This window comes from Strix uralensis, chromosome 1 (assembly GCF_047716275.1).
Source record: "Strix uralensis isolate ZFMK-TIS-50842 chromosome 1, bStrUra1, whole genome shotgun sequence".
NCBI lineage: Eukaryota > Metazoa > Chordata > Aves > Strigiformes > Strigidae > Strix > Strix uralensis.
Window position 1 is genome coordinate 120,996,984 of NC_133972.1, and position 21,148 is coordinate 121,018,131.

General features: G+C 39.0%; 1 protein-coding gene across 5 annotated transcripts in view; it reads left to right on the forward strand.

The window, feature by feature from the left end:
• Positions 1–21,148, forward strand: part of MYOM1 (myomesin 1) — a 79,005-nt gene that overhangs the window by 30,821 nt on the left and 27,036 nt on the right. For 2 of the 5 annotated variants that reach the window (XM_074878842.1, XM_074878853.1), the window contains exons 11-23: positions 230–371; positions 2,265–2,464; positions 4,104–4,160; positions 4,534–4,658; positions 6,188–6,371; positions 7,382–7,556; positions 9,828–9,949; positions 10,886–11,212; positions 12,782–12,978; positions 13,755–13,881; positions 14,629–14,813; positions 15,859–15,973; positions 20,789–20,945. In XM_074878842.1, coding sequence (XP_074734943.1) covers positions 230–371; positions 2,265–2,464; positions 4,104–4,160; positions 4,534–4,658; positions 6,188–6,371; positions 7,382–7,556; positions 9,828–9,949; positions 10,886–11,212; positions 12,782–12,978; positions 13,755–13,881; positions 14,629–14,813; positions 15,859–15,973; positions 20,789–20,945 — 2,113 coding nt within the window. The remainder of the gene's footprint in view (positions 1–229; positions 372–2,264; positions 2,465–4,103; positions 4,161–4,533; positions 4,659–6,187; positions 6,372–7,381; positions 7,557–9,827; positions 9,950–10,885; positions 11,213–12,781; positions 12,979–13,754; positions 13,882–14,628; positions 14,814–15,858; positions 15,974–20,788; positions 20,946–21,148) is intronic. The other 3 variants (XM_074878868.1, XM_074878877.1, XM_074878860.1) reach the window with 2 other exon arrangements.

Consider the following 21,148-nt stretch of genomic DNA (forward strand, 5'->3'; position numbering starts at 1 on the left):
TAGGTGAACTACATTTACAGTATGCTGTAACTTATTAAGTATTTGTAAATGTGGCAAAGAGAAACCCAAAACCTAGAAAAACACTAGCAATATAAAAACAGATACTTTTTGAAGCCAGTAGTGGAACTTCTTTTTTTGGCTCAGTAGGAACAGAGTTTGGTCCTTAGAGGTTAGTAACTGTGAAAGAACTACGGTTCACGTTTGGAAACGTATGTCTCCATCCTCACAGATGCTGATGCTGAAATCCCTGGAGCTCCTGGTGCACCGCTGGATGTGCAGTGCTTAGATGCCAACAAAGATTATGTCATCGTCTCCTGGAAGCAGCCTGCTGTCGATGGAGGAAACCCCATCCTTGGATATTTCATTGACAGGTCAGTGGGCATGCCAGACTGGAGAGTTTGTATTGCTGCTCACTCTAACTCAAAAACCTAAAAGCACACTGAAAAGCATGAGATAAAATGGTCATTTTTTATTTTCATTCTTGTTGCTGGCCAGAAGAAAGTAACTTTTTTTGTTTTAGATTGGCTGGGCCTGATCTAACTTGCATGGAAATAATTACGTCCTGCTTCATCTAACTACATAGAAAGGATTCTGTGAGATGCTGCATAGCTCAGCCCTCGCTGCTTCCTGTGAGGCTTGAGGGGCCTTGGGCTTTGCAGTGTTTAGTAGCTTACAGGATCGGCTCGTTCATCAGGCAGCTGTGGCTCCTTCTGTATCAGTGCTCTCCAGCCTCTTTCCAAATAGTTACTACATACCAGAAAGCAAAATATTATCTCAAAGGAACTTGGATTTCTTTTACATGCTGTTGTTTCCCAATCTCTTAGATTCACAAGCTTCATGCCGATCGCACTTATGTGTTTTTCTCTGCAACCATAAGAATTGGAAATAATTTTTAAAAATGTGAAACCTGAATGCGTCACACAGTGGCAGGATTCCAGAAGCTTGGTATTTAAGAAATTCAGTCAGTATTTTGAGACTTGCAATGATCTTCAGAGCTGGTAATATTTGTTTGAATTTCAGTAACAGAATACATCATTAGTAATATGGAGTTACTGTGGGCTTATTCAGATGCATATAAAAAATCCCCAAACATTATGTATATCCAACAAATATGTCACTATATTATGCCATTGTATATACCTAAATTATATATGTGTAAAAAGAGGGTATTGCTTTGGGAAACAAATCTAACATCAGTACATTCAATTCAAATATAATTTTACTGGTTTCATAACTTCTGAGTGTCAGCTGCTGCTGAAACTGTGCTGTGCTAGGTCTAAGCTACAGCTCTTTAACATTCATTGAAAAATCCTAAACAAAAGACAGGACTAGACTATTAAAAATAATACCTCATTTTAAAACTAGGCTACTGAGGGATGTCAGCACTGAGAATAACTTCAAGACAAATGGTATTTTGCTTTTTCTCTTATGTTCACCTCCTTAATTCTACATTTGCTCCTAAATTCAAAGCTGTGTTACGGCTCTCCAGTATTCGATCCGACCAAAGGTATTTAGACACCCTAACTGCCTTGTAGAGTGAGCAGGTTGCCTGAGGCAGCAGGACTAGTCTGTGCTAATGCTAGAGGCAAAGCTTGGGCATCCTTCACCCCAAACAGAAACCAGAACCACAAAACTGCACTGAGAGAGACAGTAACAATTCCCAGAAAAGAGATGCTCGCATGTGCCAAGAAATCTGGGTAGGCACGGTAACGCACTGCAGGCTCCCTTGGCAGCCCCAGCTGTGTTTAAAGCAGAGTCTGGCTGAGTCCCCGACTTCATCTCTGTTCACAGCCATCTGTGCGTTGGGCTGGTCACAGAACTCACAACGGAGGTCTCCACGCCCCATAAAGCTCATCATTTTGGGGGATGTACAGTGGAGAACAGTGCATGAAAGATGAACTAGTCATCTTCTGGCAACTGCAAAAGATGCATGCATTTCATGTCCCTTGAAGTATGCTAAAGCTGACACTCCCTAAGCATACTTTGGAGGGTTTAAACAGTAAAGTGAGTTCTGCTCCTGTCCCTTCCTCAGTTCAGGAAAGAAGGGGTGCAGCTGCGAGGGATTTAGTGCATGCCCAGACGGTATTTCAGCCCTGACCCCTCGGTGCAGCTGCTTTGGTGTCACCAGTATATAATGCTGCTCAGGAAACTGGTATGGACTAGCCAATGAACATGAACAGATGGTGAAGCTGTAAAGGGGGGTGGGTGCCCCGAGTTTGTGTTTTTCCCTTCCCAGCACTGCTCTTGCTCTTTGTATTTTTCAGGTGTGAGGTTGGCACCACCCACTGGACCCAATGCAATGAGACTCCTGTGAAGTTTGCTCGTTTTCCTGTCACTGGTCTGATTGAAGGCCGTTCCTACATTTTCCGAGTCCGAGCTGTGAATAAAGCTGGCATCAGCCTACCGTCCCGGGTGTCAGAGCCTGTGGCTGCTCTGGATCCTGCTGACAGAGCCAGGCTTAGAAGTAAGATGTGCTTTTTGCAGGTTGCCTGAGAGGTTTAAGAAGTCACAACTCATTTTAAAAAAAAAAAAAAAAAAAAAAAAAAAAAGTAACTATCTACTCACAAACCTTCGAAATCCCACTAGAGGGAGCAATGCAAAACCAAAATATTTGGAGACAGCTTTGCCAAGAGAAATCATCTCTGTGCTCTGTGCACAAAGTGCTCTATCTGCTGAAATGGCTTTGGCTGGCTGCGGTGCTACGCTCTGAACTTAGAGGAAGTGGGGAAAAGGCACAGGGGAGCTAATTGCCTAAAGAGACTTGCTTTTGTTCAGCCAACAAAATAGCTGAACAGATCCTGTGAATAGTTTCTCTCTGAGCCACAGACAAGGGTGGCTGATTCTGTGTTCATGTGACAATCAAAGTCTTGCAATAACATCAGCATAATACCACGGTAGCCCAACAGATCCCAAGCTCTCTGCTTTAAAGTGTTAACATTTGGCAAGTCAAGGATATATCTCCTGTGGCCTGGCAACGTCCCAGACATTTTGCTTCCAAATCCACCTCTCTACCCATATGCCAAAATCATATGCCTGAACTCCAAATATTTCTACTTGTTTCTGAAGTTTTACTATTTAAAATGGTCCAATGTGAAGGGGTATTGTATGCAAAGCTACAGGGCTCCCACAGTCCCAGCTGGTATGTCTTACTGTATATAATGCTGAAAGCTACAGTCTGCTGTCAGATGATCAAGGTTCCCATTCAAAATAAAACCAGAAGGCCGGAGGAAGGAGGTTTCGCACTGTTAGGAAACATTGTGTTCCGACAGACATGTGAAACCTGAAGTCTGGGGGAGGTCTCTTCTTCTCAATGGGGAGCATGGAAGCTGTGTCAGGAGATGAAGTGTGGTCTTGGTGGCCTATTCCCATTTATCTCCTCCTCTCATCCCTCATGATCCTCTTTTCTCCCCACCTGCTCCCTCTCTGCTCTCATCTCCAAAACAGATCAGTAAGGTGAGCACGCGAGGTGGAGAACGGCATTTGCAAAAATCATCTCTGAAAGTGCATTGGCCTGGTTGGTAGCTGGATGCATAACTGCAATAATATGGTAACGTAGAAGCACTGAGAGAGCCTCCTACATCATATCAAGTGGATATGTTGAGTCAGGCTGAGCTGTTTCTGTTCGTGACTGTGACCCATGATTTGAAAGGTGGTAATGTGAGGGAAAGTGATTAAAAAGAGGCAAAGAGCAGCCCGCAGGAATTTGGCTGTTCCTTTATGAGTGAGCTGTTAAAGCAAATGAATAGAGTATGGAAAATAAAGTTGAAGTTAATTCTCTGAAAACAATGAGCTGAGTGAGCCAAATACCTTTGCTTGTCACCTAGGTGACTTCAGTGACATTTCAGGAAGGAATAGATGTTTCAGTGGATTAAATTTTCTAGTTATATTGATTGCTGAGATGCTCTCAATATTCAAGCTGGTAAGCCTACAACTAGCTTGGGTAACTAGCTTGCTACATGAGCAACAGTCACAGCAGTAACCAAAAATGGAGCTCACATGAATCTTGCAAATGTTAGTTTTGAACCACAGAAGAGTCGGTTTTCTTGTTATTTCAAAAGTTCCTGAAGTGTTCATTTCCATGATACCTCTGATATTTGTTTCAGGTCACCCTTCTGCTCCCTGGACTGGCCAGATTATTGTCACAGAGGAAGAACCTGCAGGTAAACACAGCCCTTTTGCCTACAAAAGTCTAATGTGAAGCTGGTTGAGTAATTAGGAAAACTCCCAGGGAGTTCAGTGGACTTTGGCACGCACCCAAATTTGTTGTTCTCAGAGTCACTCGACCTTGAATAACTCTCAACTTGGTTGTGGAGGTGAGGTTTCATTATTCAGGACCTAACAAATAAACATGCTTAGAGTTAAAAGAAGGGCATTTAAAACCAGTATTTAGAAGACTTTTAATTCTATGTTTTAAAAAAATGTCAGGCGCCAAGGTATATTAATACTTTTTCTATATTTAATTATGGCACTAATTCTGATACAAATATGAAGGAACTAAATCCCAATTCCTTTTCCTGTTCTTCTTTTCTTCAGAGGGTGTTGTTCCTGGTCCACCTACAGACCTCCAAGTTATTGAAGCCACCAAGAACTATGTTGTGCTCAGCTGGAAACCCCCTGGACAGCGGGGCCATGAGGGTATCATGTACTTTGTGGAAAAGGTAAAATTGGACAAAACCAGAATCATATTATGGCAATATTTTACATTTGTTTTGGTATCTCTTATGGACTTTAGTTAACTTTCATTTTCACCTGAGACTTTCAAATTATGGCCAGGACTAGAACTTCATCAAGATAACTGTTACTGTAGATTAAGATAAATTAGGAAGAAAGACGGGAAATAGGAAAGTAGATGCAGAATGTGTCACACAATGTAATACCTTTTATGAATTGTGTCATTGACCTACTCTAGAGTAGACAGGCTGATGAACTCCCTCTATAACGAGAAAGCATAGAGCAAAGTCACATGTTTATATATATAAACTATATGTTTAAAGATATATACATAAATATATAAAAAATTAAAATTTGTATAAATGAAACTTGTCTGGTGGGACAGATTGTTAACATTTTAAATGGAGGCATTCTGCAAGAGTTTCTTGGCATCAGCACTTTCTCCTCCAGCTGCCTTTTCATATTTATCCTCTACATTAACTTTCCATTTGCTTCACCAACTCAACAAAGATGACAAAATTTCTTTTCTAGAACAGAATCAGTTTTAATTTCAGTGTCCTGCTTTTCTGAGATGTTTTTGCATGGCTGCTAGCCTAGAAAATTCTTCACACCATCACCCTTTTTACTTGTATCTCATGGCTCACAAACTTTTTTATCAATGCTTTTCCCTATCAGTCTAGAGGTGTCATCAAGGGAGACATAAATATCTTCCCATTATGTGTTTTTCATCTCTCTTACAAAATCTGGTCTAAATAAATGAGTTTCACTTAGCAACAGGCTTAGAGAGGATGAATACATGAATTTTGAGTTTCCATATAAGAAAGCTTTTTAATAACCTATTGCATGCTGAGTACTGAGCACTAATGTCACGTAGTGATAATGTCACAGATAATGTTCTCCTGAGAATTTGAAATCCCTCAGAAACCAGAACCATTACTTGAAATTATCCTTAATGTAAATCACAGGCAAAAATTAATCACTAATATTAATGGTATAAGTGATCATGGCATGTAGAGCTTCTAGCCCCAGAAATAAAAATAATTCACAAATTAATTGCACCGTTTTTTTTTTCTGGAAAATGAAGGTCAGATCCTTATTAATTCTGGAAGCCACCCCAAAAACATTAAGAGTGACACAAGAACATCTAGAAGCAATGTGGTAATGTTAGAGTTTTGTTCTTTGGATGATGTTGAATGTCTGCAGAACTTATTTTGAAAGTGGTCCAGAACTGGATGCAGTTAATAATAACATCAGTTCCTTGTGGTGGAGAGGAGTTTAGCTCTGATATATTAAAACCAGCAAGCTTTTATGTACGTTTTCTGGAGTAGGTGGATATCTGGCAGATTCATAAGCTTTGAAACATGCTCGTTCTGTGGAAAGGCACAAAAAAGCAATGTGACTCCCTGTTCTCCATAGCAGACATGCATTTGGTGGTCTGGGTAGAAAGTCTTGTCGGGTTAGGCACACAACTTTCCGAGACTTCTGTTCCAAATACGGTTTCTGGGTTTGACTGCAGTGCGTTGCTGGCACAGAGGACTGGCAAAGGGTGAACACCGAGATCCCAGTGAAGTCTCCTCGCTTTGCAGTTTTTGATTTGGCTGAAGGCAAATCCTACTGCTTCCGAGTTCGCTGTTGCAACTCAGCTGGAATTGGTGAACCTTCAGAAGCAACTGAAGCCACTGTAGTGGGCGACAAACTCGGTAAATGTGTGGTCATGTGTATTAAATTACCTCCATGGTATCTTTTCAGTTTATGATGTAATTGTTTTGTCTGAAGACAGATAGCTGCCCAGTAAATAATTCAAGTATGAAAAGTAGTTGGTGATTTATTGCCTTTAGCTAAAATAATTTTGGTTTCTGTTGTTGAACCTTTAATGTATAGTCAAATGACAGATGCAAACCAAGGGAATTAAGCTGCAAATAACAATGCCAAGAACTGCAAAGGCTGCAAATAGTGAAAGAAAATGAAAACTCAAGGAAGTACAAAAATGTTTTGTTTTACTTAGAGTCTTTATTGAATATAAGCCCAGACATCATCAGAGTTTAACCTTCCTTGTTTGCCAAATTAAACAAAAGTGAAAAATTTAATACTTACTTGAATGCAGAGACTATTTCCACTGGAAGAGAAGCCAAGATGTTCACCACAGTAAAGCATCAGTAGCTACACCTACAGTAGCAATTTGTTTCCAAACAACAAAGCAGATTTCAATCCAATTCCCAGATTGTCTCTGTTTACTTCATATTGGTTCAGTTCTCAGAGCAGTTTGATGCACATGAACTACATTCTTTCAGAACAGTAAAACAGCTCTTCTCAAAAAACACTTTAAATGCGTTTTGCTATTTATCAAGGGCACTGGTTTCAACATTCTGTGGGCTGCACAAAATCTTCAATATGCACCTAACATATTTTCCCTTTTAGAAAGCTCTAAATCCCATCTCTGGTGCAGATGTTCAGCACAAGAGAATAAACTAAATCTAATTTGAAGGAAATGTCTTGAATCATTGGCAATGGAGAAGTGAGGAACCTCACCACCAAAGCCTTGAACCTACTGATTCTGTCCTGTTGTGCCAGATTACTTAATTTAAATCAGAAGAGTTTTTTGAGAGTTAAATCTGTATTAAACGTGCTAATATAATCAAGAATAGAATGTCATACTTTATTTGTAAATTTTGACTGTCTGGTCACTAATTTATTTGTTTCTCTCCCACAGATATTCCCAAAGCTCCTGGCCGGATTATGCCTACTAGGAATACAGATACCTCAGTTGTTGTCACTTGGACAGAGCCCCCAGATGCCAAAGAGCTGGTTGGGTACTATATTGAGTCAAGTGTAGTTGGATCTGGTCGTTGGGAACCATGCAACAACAATCCAGTGAAAGGCACAAGGTAATGGATTTTAAAGCATGGAAATTATGGTCATGAGTTTTTGATTTACTGGATATATGTGCTTTCCAGCCATTAGTGGTAGTAGAGTTAATTGTTCCATGATAGCCAGCAGGCTGGAATCACTCTTGCTGGTGAAGTTCACAAGAAGTTATAAAAACATATTTCAAACTGTGAGTCTTGTCCAAAAGGAATTTATAATCAACCTTATATTAGAAACAATTAGTCAAGGGGGAGAAAATGTGGACATTGCTAGTGAAGAAAAGAGAAGCAGCTTGCTAGTTCTGGCTATTGTACAGACTATCAGTTTGATGAAAAGCAGTCCAGCGAGCAATGGTGGATGTTATAAATGTGGAAAACTAAACTGCATAATGTTTGGAAGCAAAGTCCTTTGTTTTGGAAGACTGCTGTAAACATTTTTTAAACATCTAGAATGTCAGGAGGACATGTGGACTATATCATGCTAACAATATTACTCTCTAACTGCTCTTTCACTTGCAATTATCAAGATATTATTGGACACTCTTAAATATTGGGTATAAACTCACATTTCTTACCGACATGAAGCTCAGTCTCTAGTCAGAAAAATAATCAAGATTTAAAAATTTGTAAGCTAAATCAGATTTGGTTTTGTTTGAATAAGGATGTAATCTTCAGAGTCTAAAGGAGTAATTGCAGGACTTGATCTCAAGTGGATTGATGTCAATCCAGAAGCAGTACCTGCTTGCTGTGACTGATTATGCTCTTTGTAATTGCTATCCATGACAAACCTCATTACAGTAAATGAGGTTTTGTTAAACACTCTTGGACCAACTTTGTTGTTTAGAAGGGCATTGTAAATGCTTAGTTTATCAAAAGCACCTCAAACCCCACTTGCCTGAACAAACACAACAATTTCCTTTAAGTATTTTGTGTATTTATATTGCAACAGCTGTATGTGCCAATATTGTATACTTTCATATATATTTCTATGATTTATATTGTGGTTACATCAAGTGCTGGTGAAGTTTTGTGCTGTTTGCTTATTTTAAAATATTAAATGTGATCTTTATTCACTATAGAAATAAAAACATTGTTCTGCGTTACTATATATTGTGATGTAAGTACACTGCTTAGGCTCCTATCACTGCATTTTTAGTCAATGCGATATAATGTATGATGCAGTCAGGCACAGGCTGTCTGTTAACTCCTGGCTTTTTTGGTTGAGTCAATCTCAAAGCATTAGCTGTAGCTCATAGTTTGCATTATGCAGTATATTTTGATCTTTTGAAATTTGTTTTCTGCACACGTCCCGGTGAAAGCAAATGATTTGGAAAAGTCTGGTAGAACAGGTAGGGAAAATGGTGCTCTGAAAATTTTGATTCAGTTTTTTTTTTTTTTCCCCAAAATAAAATTTTGATTTTGAAATACATTTTGTTTTCCACATTATATTTGCTTCATACATCATTGCATGATGTCAGCATTAGTAGTGCAAGACATGACATTTCGAGGTAGAACAAAAGTAACATGAAATTAAATAAACTTAAAATGTCTATTGAAAAATAAATGTTCTTTTAAACAAAATATTTAAATTTCCAAAATACAATTTTTCCAAAATAAATTATTCCTGTCCTGGGAAATTTTGTGTTTTCAGGGTGGACACCAGAGAAAATCTATGAGGTTTTTTATGTGATCATCAGGTAATCCAGTAGAAAATCTATTCTAATAAAAGAGTTAGTCTGACTTAGACTTTGTGTCATGTATAGAAGCAAGAAAGTGAAATAAAAAATTGGACACTTTTTTTTAGATCTTGTACAATGCCCTGTAATTTTTTTGAACACTGCAATTTTTCATTTATGATTGGAAAGGAATTATGGGAACATGTGCTACAGGTGTCTTTTACTTATGCCATGAAGATATCCCACAAGCAAATATAGACCTTATCTCTGCAGACTTTTGCATTGTTTCCACTAGGAAGTATGGATTTTCTATACTGGTAGAAGTAAGGTAGACCCTCTGATAACAGAAAAACTTGTGTAGTCTTAAGAAGGAAAGAGTGCTGGTAAAGGATATGTCTAAAAAGACATGGTTTTAGACATTATCTTTGTTGCACGAATGAGGTGTTTAGAGGCATTCTGCATTCTCTGACCATCATTTAAGTGACTGGGGTCATGTTTTATCCTCAGTTTTCAGAAACCAGAATAAATTTGATGGAAGAAATGCTTTCTTTTCCCCCTCAAGATTTTTATTTCCTTCATAATACTTTCTAAGTATTCCTTCACTGTTTTGTTTTAGATTCATTTGCCATGGGCTCATCAATGGTGAGAAGTACATTTTCAGAGTCAGAGCTGTTAATGCAGCAGGGCTCAGTGAATTTTCACAGGATTCGGAGCCTATAGAAGTGCAAGCAGCCATTGGTAAGCTATTTTCCATTGCTCTTTTCAGTGATAAATATGGGGTTTTTTTTAAACAAGTGAAGATGTTTTCAGCAACTATTTGTAACTAATTGTTTTGTTTTACAACTCTGTCCACAAATAATAATTTATCCATAGATCCTGTGGTCTCACAGCCATAGTTTCACAGTCACTGCACTCTTGTAGACTGTTCACCTTCACCATCCAGTCTTCTTCAGGTGTTTCTTGTCAACCACTGTAAGAGAGCACTGCCAAGTTCACTTCATAGGTATCCCAGAAAATGGAATGTCATTCTGATTCCGCAATGTGGTATTTATCAACTCTAATGCACACCATCCTATATACAGCCAGTTCCTAAGAAGTTTGTTTCCATACCTAAACCTAATAATCAGTGCAATGTGTCTTTTGTACACCTTCTGTAACCCTGTGTGTTCTCCCTTTGCTGATGGATTATTTCTGTTTGCCACTGCCTGAACTAATCCATAAAGATTAATGAGATCATTGGGCTAGAATAAATTGTATGTCTGCAACGTCCTCACTGTCATATGTATCAAAACTGCATACCTCACAACCTTAGAGCAGAGAGATGTGGCCTAGGGCAATTTTGTGTGATCATCTTGAAAAGATCAGAAATATGGCTTGGAAGATCTAATACTAAAATAATTGTAGCCAATGAAGATTACTATTAACTTTCCATATTTCTTCTGCTCTGAAAAGTAGACATTATTAGAAGACCATTACTTGTGAGCAGGTTGAGAGGTATTCTATGCATTTTAAATTTTTGTGAATTCAGGCTTAACATTTTGTGTGTAAAACCTGTGATTTGTCATACTGGGGCTGTATTGTTCTCTGTACGCATTTCTTCATTCTGTTGACTAAATGAAGAAAAAAGAATGTATTCTAATTCAAAATGTCTTTGCTGTTTTCTGGCAATTATAGGGGGAGGATTGCTTCATGGTGTGTGTCCTGAACTGAGTGGTAAAGCTGGTGGACTAACAGACCGCACTACCAGCTGGGAAGGCATGCATGAGTCCTCCCAGCCTATCTTTGACACAGATGCTTTGCTAAAATGCAATGCTAAATTTAATAGAGACACACTACCCTGTAGCTCTGACAAACGGGGGAGTAGAGGAGACAATAGCATGAGAGAAATGGTTAAGGACACTGTAACATCTGCACCACAAAAAGATGCTGCTAAGCAGGCAAGTAAGTCTCGACATGGGGATCTTTTGACACTGGAAAAAGTGACAAAGAAGAAAGATACAGGTGAGAGTTGATAAAATAAATAGATTTCACTGCTTTGGTACATCCACATCAGATGGTTGTAACCTCTGCTTGTCCACGGCACAGGTGAACGCTCTCTCCAGTGATGCATCTTCCCTCAGACCCATTAATTATATGCTCAACTCTCCATTAAGATCATGATGCATGTAATGGTATTGGAGACCACTTTACAAACTTAGTGGTTACTGAAAGTGAAACATTAATAGCTTGTTTGATGACATATTAATGTATACAAGATACTGTATTATTTCTAAATCACTTCAGTAATTTGTTAGGAGTCTTGTTACCTAGTCTCTGGGTTATGCACGTGTGAAGGAAACAAAATCTGATTATGATGGTAAGGATGAAAATCTGTCTTATATTAGGATATATGAAGATCCTTTGTGGATTTATGCCTAAGCTACAGTTTATCCTCTGAGACAGTGCTAATGAATGTTGTGTTGTATCTCTGACTGACAGCAATATGTAACAAGAAAAACCTATCAAGTTGACGGCACATGCACAAAATCATGTTTTATGTTGTCAACACCTAAACACCCACTGTGCCCGAGAAATGTGGGGCTTGAATTTCATTTAAGTCCTGGTACCTGGCCAGTGAACTGAATTCTTCCCCAGGCCTCTGAAGTGAGACTCAAAAGGCTTGTGCAAAGTGTTGAACAGAAAACAAAGTAGAGGCACCTGGAGCTAGCTGACATTGATATAAAACATTAAAGACTAAAGGAAACATATATGATGTAGGATTTCTATCAAAAGTAGGACTTCAGGGTCACAAGTAGGGCTTTTCACTGGTGCATGATATATTGGGTGTGGGCAAGCATTTCCTCACTAGATACAGAAAGACTTTATAAGAAAATGGGTTGGGATGAAGTTAATTATTTCTGTATTGTTAAAAAAGAAATTTAAGAGGATTGTGCCACTATTTTTTAAATGTAAGTTCCAGTAACAGACATGTTCCATTTCTGGTCAGTCTACAGTGCCTATGATCACGCTTCCCTCCATTAAGGTAAGATCATGTGATGGGTGCAATGATAAAATTTGCACATGTATAAATTTAAAAGAAAAAAAAAAGAACAGATCAATTCCATTCTTGGACCAGAAGAATGTGGGCCTATTTAAAAAAAAAACTAGAACAAATATTGTATATGTGAAAAAGGGTTTGCTTTCAGCTAAAGAAAACACATCATTGCATCTCCAATTTTTTTATTTTTCCTGTAATGTCAATTTTAGTTCCTCATTTTTCAGTTTTAAAGTGAGTCCTGATCACTTACATCAGAGCTGCAATTGCAACACATTCTTTCACTGTATATCAGCTTGCTTCTTAAAAAACAAATGATCCTGAAAACTAATTCCTATCCAGTTTGGACTTCTTCATTTGGTTTATGGAAGCTTTTATTCTGCATTTCTTATTCCAACTCCAGAAACTTCCCTTGACCACATAAATATTGTCCCAATTAGGAAATGCAGGATGGGAGCCACTGAATATGGTGATTGAATGCCAGTCTGACTATTGAAATATTACTTCCTTCCTATGTGTTATTCACATTGAAACAGCTGCTCCCTCTCCACCTTATGACATCATGGTACTTGAGAGTGTTCGTGACTCAATGGTATTAGGATGGAAACAACCTAAAGTCATTGGTGGAACTGAAATTACCGGCTACTACGTGAACTATCGTGAAGTGGTTGATGGAGTTCCTGGGAAATGGATGGAGGCCAACATTAAGGCCATTAGTGAGAGGGCATACAGGGTAAGAGGTTAACTTCTGTTATTGCTGTGGGTGCAGACAATATTTCCAAAACAGATCTTGAAGACAAATTGGGATGAATTGTGATTCAGTGTACAGATTGCTGTTCAGAGGGTTTTATATCCGTGATGATAAATTTATTTAGCTCTGTTAAACTTCTCTGCAAAATTATTTGTACACTTATCTGTTAGTCTGGCACCAACTGTCATCTGTGAATCCACTACTCTAGACATAGCCTGATTTTTTGTAAGTCATGCCCTCACAACAAATGGCATTTCTACTGGGCCTGGTGAACCTACCCCAGTGCTTTCTGGTGCTGGAACCAGCTCCATGCCAGCTGCAGTTTTGTGATCAGTTCTTGACCTGATTTAGAGATAGTGCTAGTTACAACCTCGCTGAGCTGCTTTACAAATGAAAAGCAATGCCAGGACTGAATTTCACCCCAATGTGAGGTCAACTCTTGCCTTAAGTGAACTTGCTCTGTATCACGAGACAGATTAATATGATTGTTGAGCAATACCCTGCTCCCTCCTTGACTGCCAAAGTGTCTATCAATAGGAAAAGTGGTTTACAATTTGAGCGTGCTAAGACGACTCGTGTATGCTTCACCACAGATTAGAGGAAAAGCCAAGATAGTTACCACCTTATATATGATGTCGATAATGCTTTCATCTCTTCAGGCACTTAAAAGCATGGTCATGCGTTCAATAGTTGTCATTCTGACTTTCTTCTAAAGCCTTAATCCAAAATTAATAAGTACCATTTTACTGATTCTGCAGATTCAAAACCTGAAGGAAAACATGGTGTACCAGTTCCAGGTGGCTGCTGCTAACCTGGCTGGGGTTGGGACACCCTCTCTACCCAGCCAGCCCTTCAAATGTGAAGAATGGACCATTGCTGTACCTGGTAGGAGCTGGGGTGGGGGGTGAAGGTTACTCCCACTCCAGGGGTACTCTGTGACAGATTATCTAAGTTCTCAATGCCTTCAGTTTCCAGGGGTGTCAACAGTCACTGAAGTTCATACCCAGGCTTGAACCTCCATCACTTTGATTTCGTACATTTACAATGATGCATTAAACAATCCCTATTTAATCAATAGCATTTTACAAGCAGCTTGTATTTTCTTTATCTTTCATGCTCGGTTCCTGTACTGGGTCTGACACTTTGCTTGCTAGTTTAAATGGTAGACATAAATACCTGTCTAAGGTACAAGGCAGAGAAGAATGAGGTCCTGTAACCCTTGTCTAAATGTATCACTTCAAGGCCAGATCACTGGCCTTTTCACACTCATTGAAATGGATGAAAACAACCTCTATTGACTTCAGTGGACTTTAGAGCAGTCCGTGAAGCAGTACATTAGCTTAATAATTAACTTATTTTCCTGAGTTTGGAGATTATTTGTCATTTTTGTTTGTTCATGAATATTTGATCAAGATACAAATCTCAACAAATCGGATTGGTTTGGGGGTTAGTCTTTTTAATAGGCATGGGTTGTATCTATATTGGGTTTAGATATGATACAGAGGAGCGGCATGTGTTAGGTCAGCTCTGGGTGTACAACATGGTGTCTGGTTTTGGTTTCTGGTCTTATGCATTGGCCCCTTTGGGATTTATTTTGATACCACAACTCCAACTTTTACTGTTATCTTTCAGGGCCACCCCACGATGTCACATGCACAGAAGTTAGGAAGGACTCGTTGGTTTTACTGTGGAAGGAACCAGTTTATACTGGTCGTAGTCCCATAGCTGGTTATTATGTTGATATGAAGGAAACCGAAGCAAAGGAGGAACGCTGGAGAAGTGTCAATGAGAAGCCACTTCAGAAGAAATTCTTGAAGGTAAATAGCTTAAGATTCAGATACTGGTATAACAGCTGAGGAAGTCAGCCCTCAATAGCATCATCCTGTGCTGATCATGGTTCCATTTAATGAAATATTTAGTAGGCTGTGTTGTGCCAAGGATACATGCATGTAATGCCTGTATAGTCAGACAAGACAGTAACTCAGAAGACAATCTGGTATGACAAGCCTAAAAATAAAAGAAAGCACTGCTAAAACCAAATACCATTCTTGTAACACAGAAGGCATCCCTAGCATTTTCTGGCTCAAAGGGCAAGATAGGTATTACTATGCAAAAATAGATGACACAAAACCAGATGTTGTGATAATGTGGCAGGTGATTCTTTCTAATACAAAGTACCTTCTCCTCACATTTCACAGCAAGTTAAACCCAAGCTTTTTGCACTATTTTGCTACATAGTTTTGTGGAATGACCTTTAAATAAGGGATCAGCAGTATCTCAGTTCTAGAGATACATCTGAAGTAGGTTTGCTATTTTTATGCTTTTCAGAATATTTGAAAGACAACTCACTTTAAGGTGTGATCCTTTCATATATGTCTTAAAGGAGTATTTGCAGGTATTATAATGTCAATATGATTCCTCAAGTCACTACAATTAAATCTGTACAATTAAATGCCCTCCTGTTTCTAAATAGGTGTGGCTTGCACTTATTACCCTGATAATTTCATTTTTAAAAGCCAGAATTTACCTGCAGTAAAAGACTATGATGTTTCAGAGGTCAATGTACATGAGTTAAAAACATCCTGTTCCAATAACAGTGTTCCTTTTGCAAAGAAATCAATGACAGTAATGACGCTGTATAAATGTTAGCTATGCATACAAGGAAGGTGCAAGCCATACAGATTACTCATGTCACTCTGGAATTGAAAAAAAAAGAGGAAGAAATATTTGTCAACTGGAAAAGAAGCAAAATGAAAAAAGTAAGGAAATATAATCATCAAGTATCCAGACTGACCTATAATAAGTGTGACGTTAAAATCAGTGTTTTGTAACACATCGTGTATGTATATTTGGTTCCTCCAGATAGGTGGCCTAAAACAAGGTGTGAGCTACGTGTTTCGTGTGCGAGCAACAAACCAGGCTGGTGTTGGGAAACCATCAAATGTCACAGATCCTGTCGTAGCTGAAACACGACCAGGTTTGTTAGAAATACTTCCTCTATTTCATCATATTTAAACAGGTTCCTGTTTGTGCGATGTGTTTACATACAGGCTGCATGTGAACAGGCTGACCCCTCTCAAGTCAAACGTTTCACTAAGCAGGAAATGAGTTGAGGGTCGTATCTTACTTTCTTGCCTGGTATATATTAAGGTCAGAATAGATTTTCTTACCATAACTACAGGTTCAGGAATATAAAAATACAACAAAGTTGTAAGATTTGCATATATCTATAGATAGATGCATAAACAGAGGACCCACTAAGATCAGCTCAAACAAAAAATGCTACAGATGTAGATTTTGCCCTTTCTGCAGTAAACCAGTTCTTTATGCTTTATCATTCTCCTTTCTTTAACTTACATAATGTGCCTGAGGAAAGGGTAAAAGAAATTACTTTTTTCCCTTGGCCTTTAAAATAAAGGCTTTAAAAACATAATGAGGTCAGTCTGGAGACCACTTTCTCACTTTCTCACATTCAAGTGCAACTGTTTTCTGGAGTCATCTTTGAAGGCTGGCTCCAGTGTGTCTATAATGCTAGCAAGAAACATGGGAATGAGTGCAGAGGCAGAATATCCATACCTGGAACTTCAGAAACCCCCTGAGTTTTATTTAGCTATACAGGTAACATAGGTGACTTTGATTGGAGTCAGCACCTTTTTGTCACTAAGTGCCTAACAGAAAACACAAGCATGGGCTTGTGGCTTACTCATCTATAGACTATTTTAGAAGCAGAGGGTCCTACAAGGTGGAAAAACAAACTCCCAGATATTTTAAACAAATCTAGTATAAGGTTAATATGATCTAAGAAGGTACAGGGGTACAACCCAGCCTGGATCTACCATACACCCTCTTTTCCTCTGACAAGTCCCCTTCCTCCACCTGCAGACTCTCATACCTGATCCCACGCGGGAAGGTTTCTAAAAACCCTAAAAGAACAGGAACAAAGGCAGGCAGTGGGCAGGCAGGACAGCATGGGGCCCTGGGGCAGCCAGGCACAGGGACCATGAGTAGCAATCAGGTTGACAGCTGCTCCTGCCTGGAGAAATAGTCAGGGTTTATTTGGGATGGTATTAAGTGTGAGGTGTTGAGCAGATATCACCAGCAATCATCAGTTCCCATTCCCACCCCAGCTCCCTCAGGAGCATTTTCCCAAGATCCTTTCCCTGTTTCTGACTCCCAGGTCCATTTTTATACCTCCTATTCCTGCAGCAGCACTGGCACAGCTCTCATAAATGCCTGGTCCTTATGACCAGGGTAACAAAAATCCTAAGAAGTCTTGAGTTAGCTCTCAGTGAGGCTATAAGTCAAGAAAATCTAAAAAAGGAGGTCTGAAACTGGGGGTGTAAAAGAACTGGAAAACTCAGATTGGGAAGTCTGGGGCAACTGCTAGTGAGGCTGTGATGGGAAGAAGGGACTGGAAGGAGTAGATGGTAAGTTGAGAGGGTGTAAGATTGGGATACGAGGACAAATAGAGTAAGTGTGTGAGTAAGAAGGGCTTGGGACCAGGATCTTTCAAAAACACAGTAGCCATAAGTTCAGATCTGCAAGCCGCTGAAGCACTAGAGCTCTTTCCATACCATACCTGAAAGTGAGTAAGGCAAAACTTAGAAACTTATTCTTGAAAACAGCTAATATACAGCAAACACTTCTAAAAGGAGAATCAAATCAGTATTAGTACTAAACTTCTGGCTTTACTAATCCATTTTCTTTGAGGATTAATATCTATCTGTCAGACTTTTGATAAAACCTTGTTATGAGAACAATCTTCAAGTGTACTAAATAAAAGATTGGTCATGTCATTACAATTAAAAATAAAAGAACATAAACTCTTGTGAAGATGATCGTCATGACAAAAGAAATTTGCACAGTGTTTTCAATGTTCACTCAAATGAGGCGCATGCCCACTTGGCAATGAACTGGAGCAGAACATTTGGTTTACAGACCTCACTGTTAGAGAAGGAGGTTCATCTCAGGATCATGGCCTTTTTGCAAGTGAGGCTTGGGTTCATAGGTGTAATGTCTGAGGGATCACAGGAAAGTCAGGGTTTGGCCCAGTGAAATCTCAGGGAAGCTGAAAATGTTTTATTTGTACAAATCTACTTGACGCATATTTTGAGCTGAGATCTGCAGATATGGCATCCACCAAGCCAAGCTTCTTAAAAGTGTTCAGAAAGGACAAAAGGCTTATTATAAAAAAAATATTTCAGAAAGCAGTCTCTTGGGCAGGCTTCCACCTTTCTCACTCAAACCACACAAATCTCAAGAACAATCATACCATTTTTTAAAAATTACCACAAGTCTTTTGGTGTTGCCCGATGAATGCTGCCTTTATTACCATCTTCAATGGAGACAAAATATTGTCAGGTCTCTCTAGACAATTCCTGCTGGAATGTTGCTTTTGCCAAATGTGTAAAATCGCAAGATAACTGAACTTTCTAATCAAAGAATGTAAGTAAATAATGTCCTGAATGAAAATATTTGCTTTAATACGAATGGTACCAATTGTCTTTATCCAGAAGAATGTGTAAATATAATGATGTGATACTTTGCATCTACCTTTTCTTGTTTGAAAACCACATTTATTTTTTACAGTTATCTTCTAAAATTAAATTAAAAAACCTGCCCATATAAACAAATACCAATCCAGGCTACTTTTGAAGTGTAACTTTGTCTTTAGACAAAAGCATTTCAGTGTGTGTAGATCTCACAGGAAGCAGGGGAAACCCAAGAACAGACTGCAACTCTTCCCCACTGCTGCCCTTAGTCCTTGTGCATCTTGGTGCAAACCAAAATTAGATTCTGATCCTGCATCAGTCACTTGAGAAGGGCTTGAATCTCAGAAATTAATGAAACCCTGTCCCATTCAACTTTTCTGACTAGCTGTATTCAAAATGATGCAATTAACTCTAGTGTTTTGAAGATGTCTGCTTTATCTTCATGTTATTTCTTTCCTTTCAATGCAATAAAAAGCTCAGATAAATCGAGATTTGATATGACATCTAAGTATTTTATTTCTTATGATGACTTTAAGAGAGTCTCTGGATGATACGTTGAAACCACCAAGCTATTTGGAGGAGGGAAATTGACTGCTACTACTATGGCAGCCTCTTTGGTTCCCATTTGTACTATAGATGGAGACCTCTGGTCAGTAATTTTAAAAGTTTTTTTTTACTCATATAAATATTAGAGGTAAACACCATCATCACTTCTGGAAATAAATGCTATGCATTTTTATCATAGTGAGAATACTTTAAAACAAATACAAAAGATTCTGTCCTTAAAATGAACCTTCTGGCTGTAATTCTTTGCACATTGCATAAACTGCCATCAAAAGATTCATGTGCTAATGATCTACAAGAAACTAAACACTAATGAAATGTTGTGATGAATTTGCATATAATAAATTCAATTATAAAAAACTTGCAAATATGTTGCTGCCTAGTAAAATATTTGTAGACCTTATACTTCATTTATCATATATTGGTGCTTATGTGCTTCATTACTGTGAGAGCTGGTAAATAACAAGCACCAAAATGGGAATATCAGTTTCATTTTTCATTAAATGGTTATGGCAAATTATAAAGACTAAGAAAACTGCATGTACACAAATTGTCATTACAGGAGCTACTCACAGTGCTGGGAAGGACGTGCATAGTATTAGGATGATGAAACACAGAAATCTCCTTGTATGCTTGAGGCTTATTAAGAATTATGCTGAAAATAGAGCATTTAATCTCAATGTCAGGAATAAGGCTCTTGTCTTTAAGGTACAATACTTTGTGGAGAAAGTGTGTCATTAGCATTCTGGGCAGCTCAGAATTGTCTTAAGCTAAGTAATATAACACGAGTGCCCTATTCAGATGCGAGATCCAGCTCAGAGCTGTTCAGAAAAGGAGGCTGGATGTTCTCCAGCACCTCTCAGTGCACACGCTCACCCTGACACTCTCAGACAAGTTGTTGAAATGAAAGTTCACGCCACAGACGACGAGCTCGTTTTGCCGCCCAAATCCCAGATGAAATTCCCTCAGCTCTACTGGGGTGCGAGGGGCAGGATAGAGGGGCCTCCAGGTTTCTGATCTGGGATTCACCTCAGGGTCTTTCAAAGGACAAACTGGGTCACCTTATCCAGCTCAAGGACTGTAGGTACTGGCAAAACAGGGTGGGCGACTTAAGCAGCTAATTGCAAATATTCACTCCCTTTGTGGGCCCAGGATGAATGCTGCAGACAGCGGCAGGGCTGGATGCCAAGCACAGCAATTAAACCAACCTCCCAGAGTGACGCCAGTGTCACTGAAAATGTGCCTCAGTTGCACAAGTGTGCACTGCTGGGGCAATTCGATGGTGTCCTCTTGCACCTCTTCAAACACCCACATTTGCACACAGTATTCCCTTTAGAGCTCTTATCTTGTTAGGGAATAAGAAATTCATGCTGCATAATGAAAGCTCTGACTACTCCTTACCATGGAAAATATTGCTATTTAATATTTCAAACATGGATTTAGAGGCTTGCTTTTTTTTTTCCCCTTCAGGTTTTTACAGAGCAAATAACATAACTCTAATGTGTGCTTAGACTTGCTCAAATAAATCAGTTGATTTATGATGCTCTTTAATCTGTGGATTAGAATAAGAACTTTTCTTATGAATCAAAGAGCAAGGATGCCAATGTTTGCAGCAATTTATGTGCCAACTGAGAAAATGGCAAAGATGTGTTTAATCCACCCTGTGGATGATATCTATATAAATTTGTTTGCTGGCTTCTCTGAGAAAGCGGAGTTGTTTTGTTCTGCTCTTCCAGGAACCAAGGAAGTGGTGGTTGATGTAGATGACAATGGAGTAATTTCCTTGAACTTTGAATGTGATCAGATGTCTCCAAACTCTAAGTTTGTTTGGTCCAAGAATTATGAACCAATTGAGGATGACTCTCGACTGAACATTGATGCCAAAGGCGGGAAGTAAGAACCCTCAGGGGTAGCAATAGTCTCATGTTTGAGGGATCTAGACTGGTGACAGAAATCCATCCTTTGGATGTATGACCCCAGTAAGAGTTACATCTGCCTCTGTTACTGGAAGGCTACTTCATGAGTATGCTGTTCTCCAGCAAGTCCATATGCAGACCATTTGGAAACTGTAGCTTGCACAGAGTGAGTCAGACCTC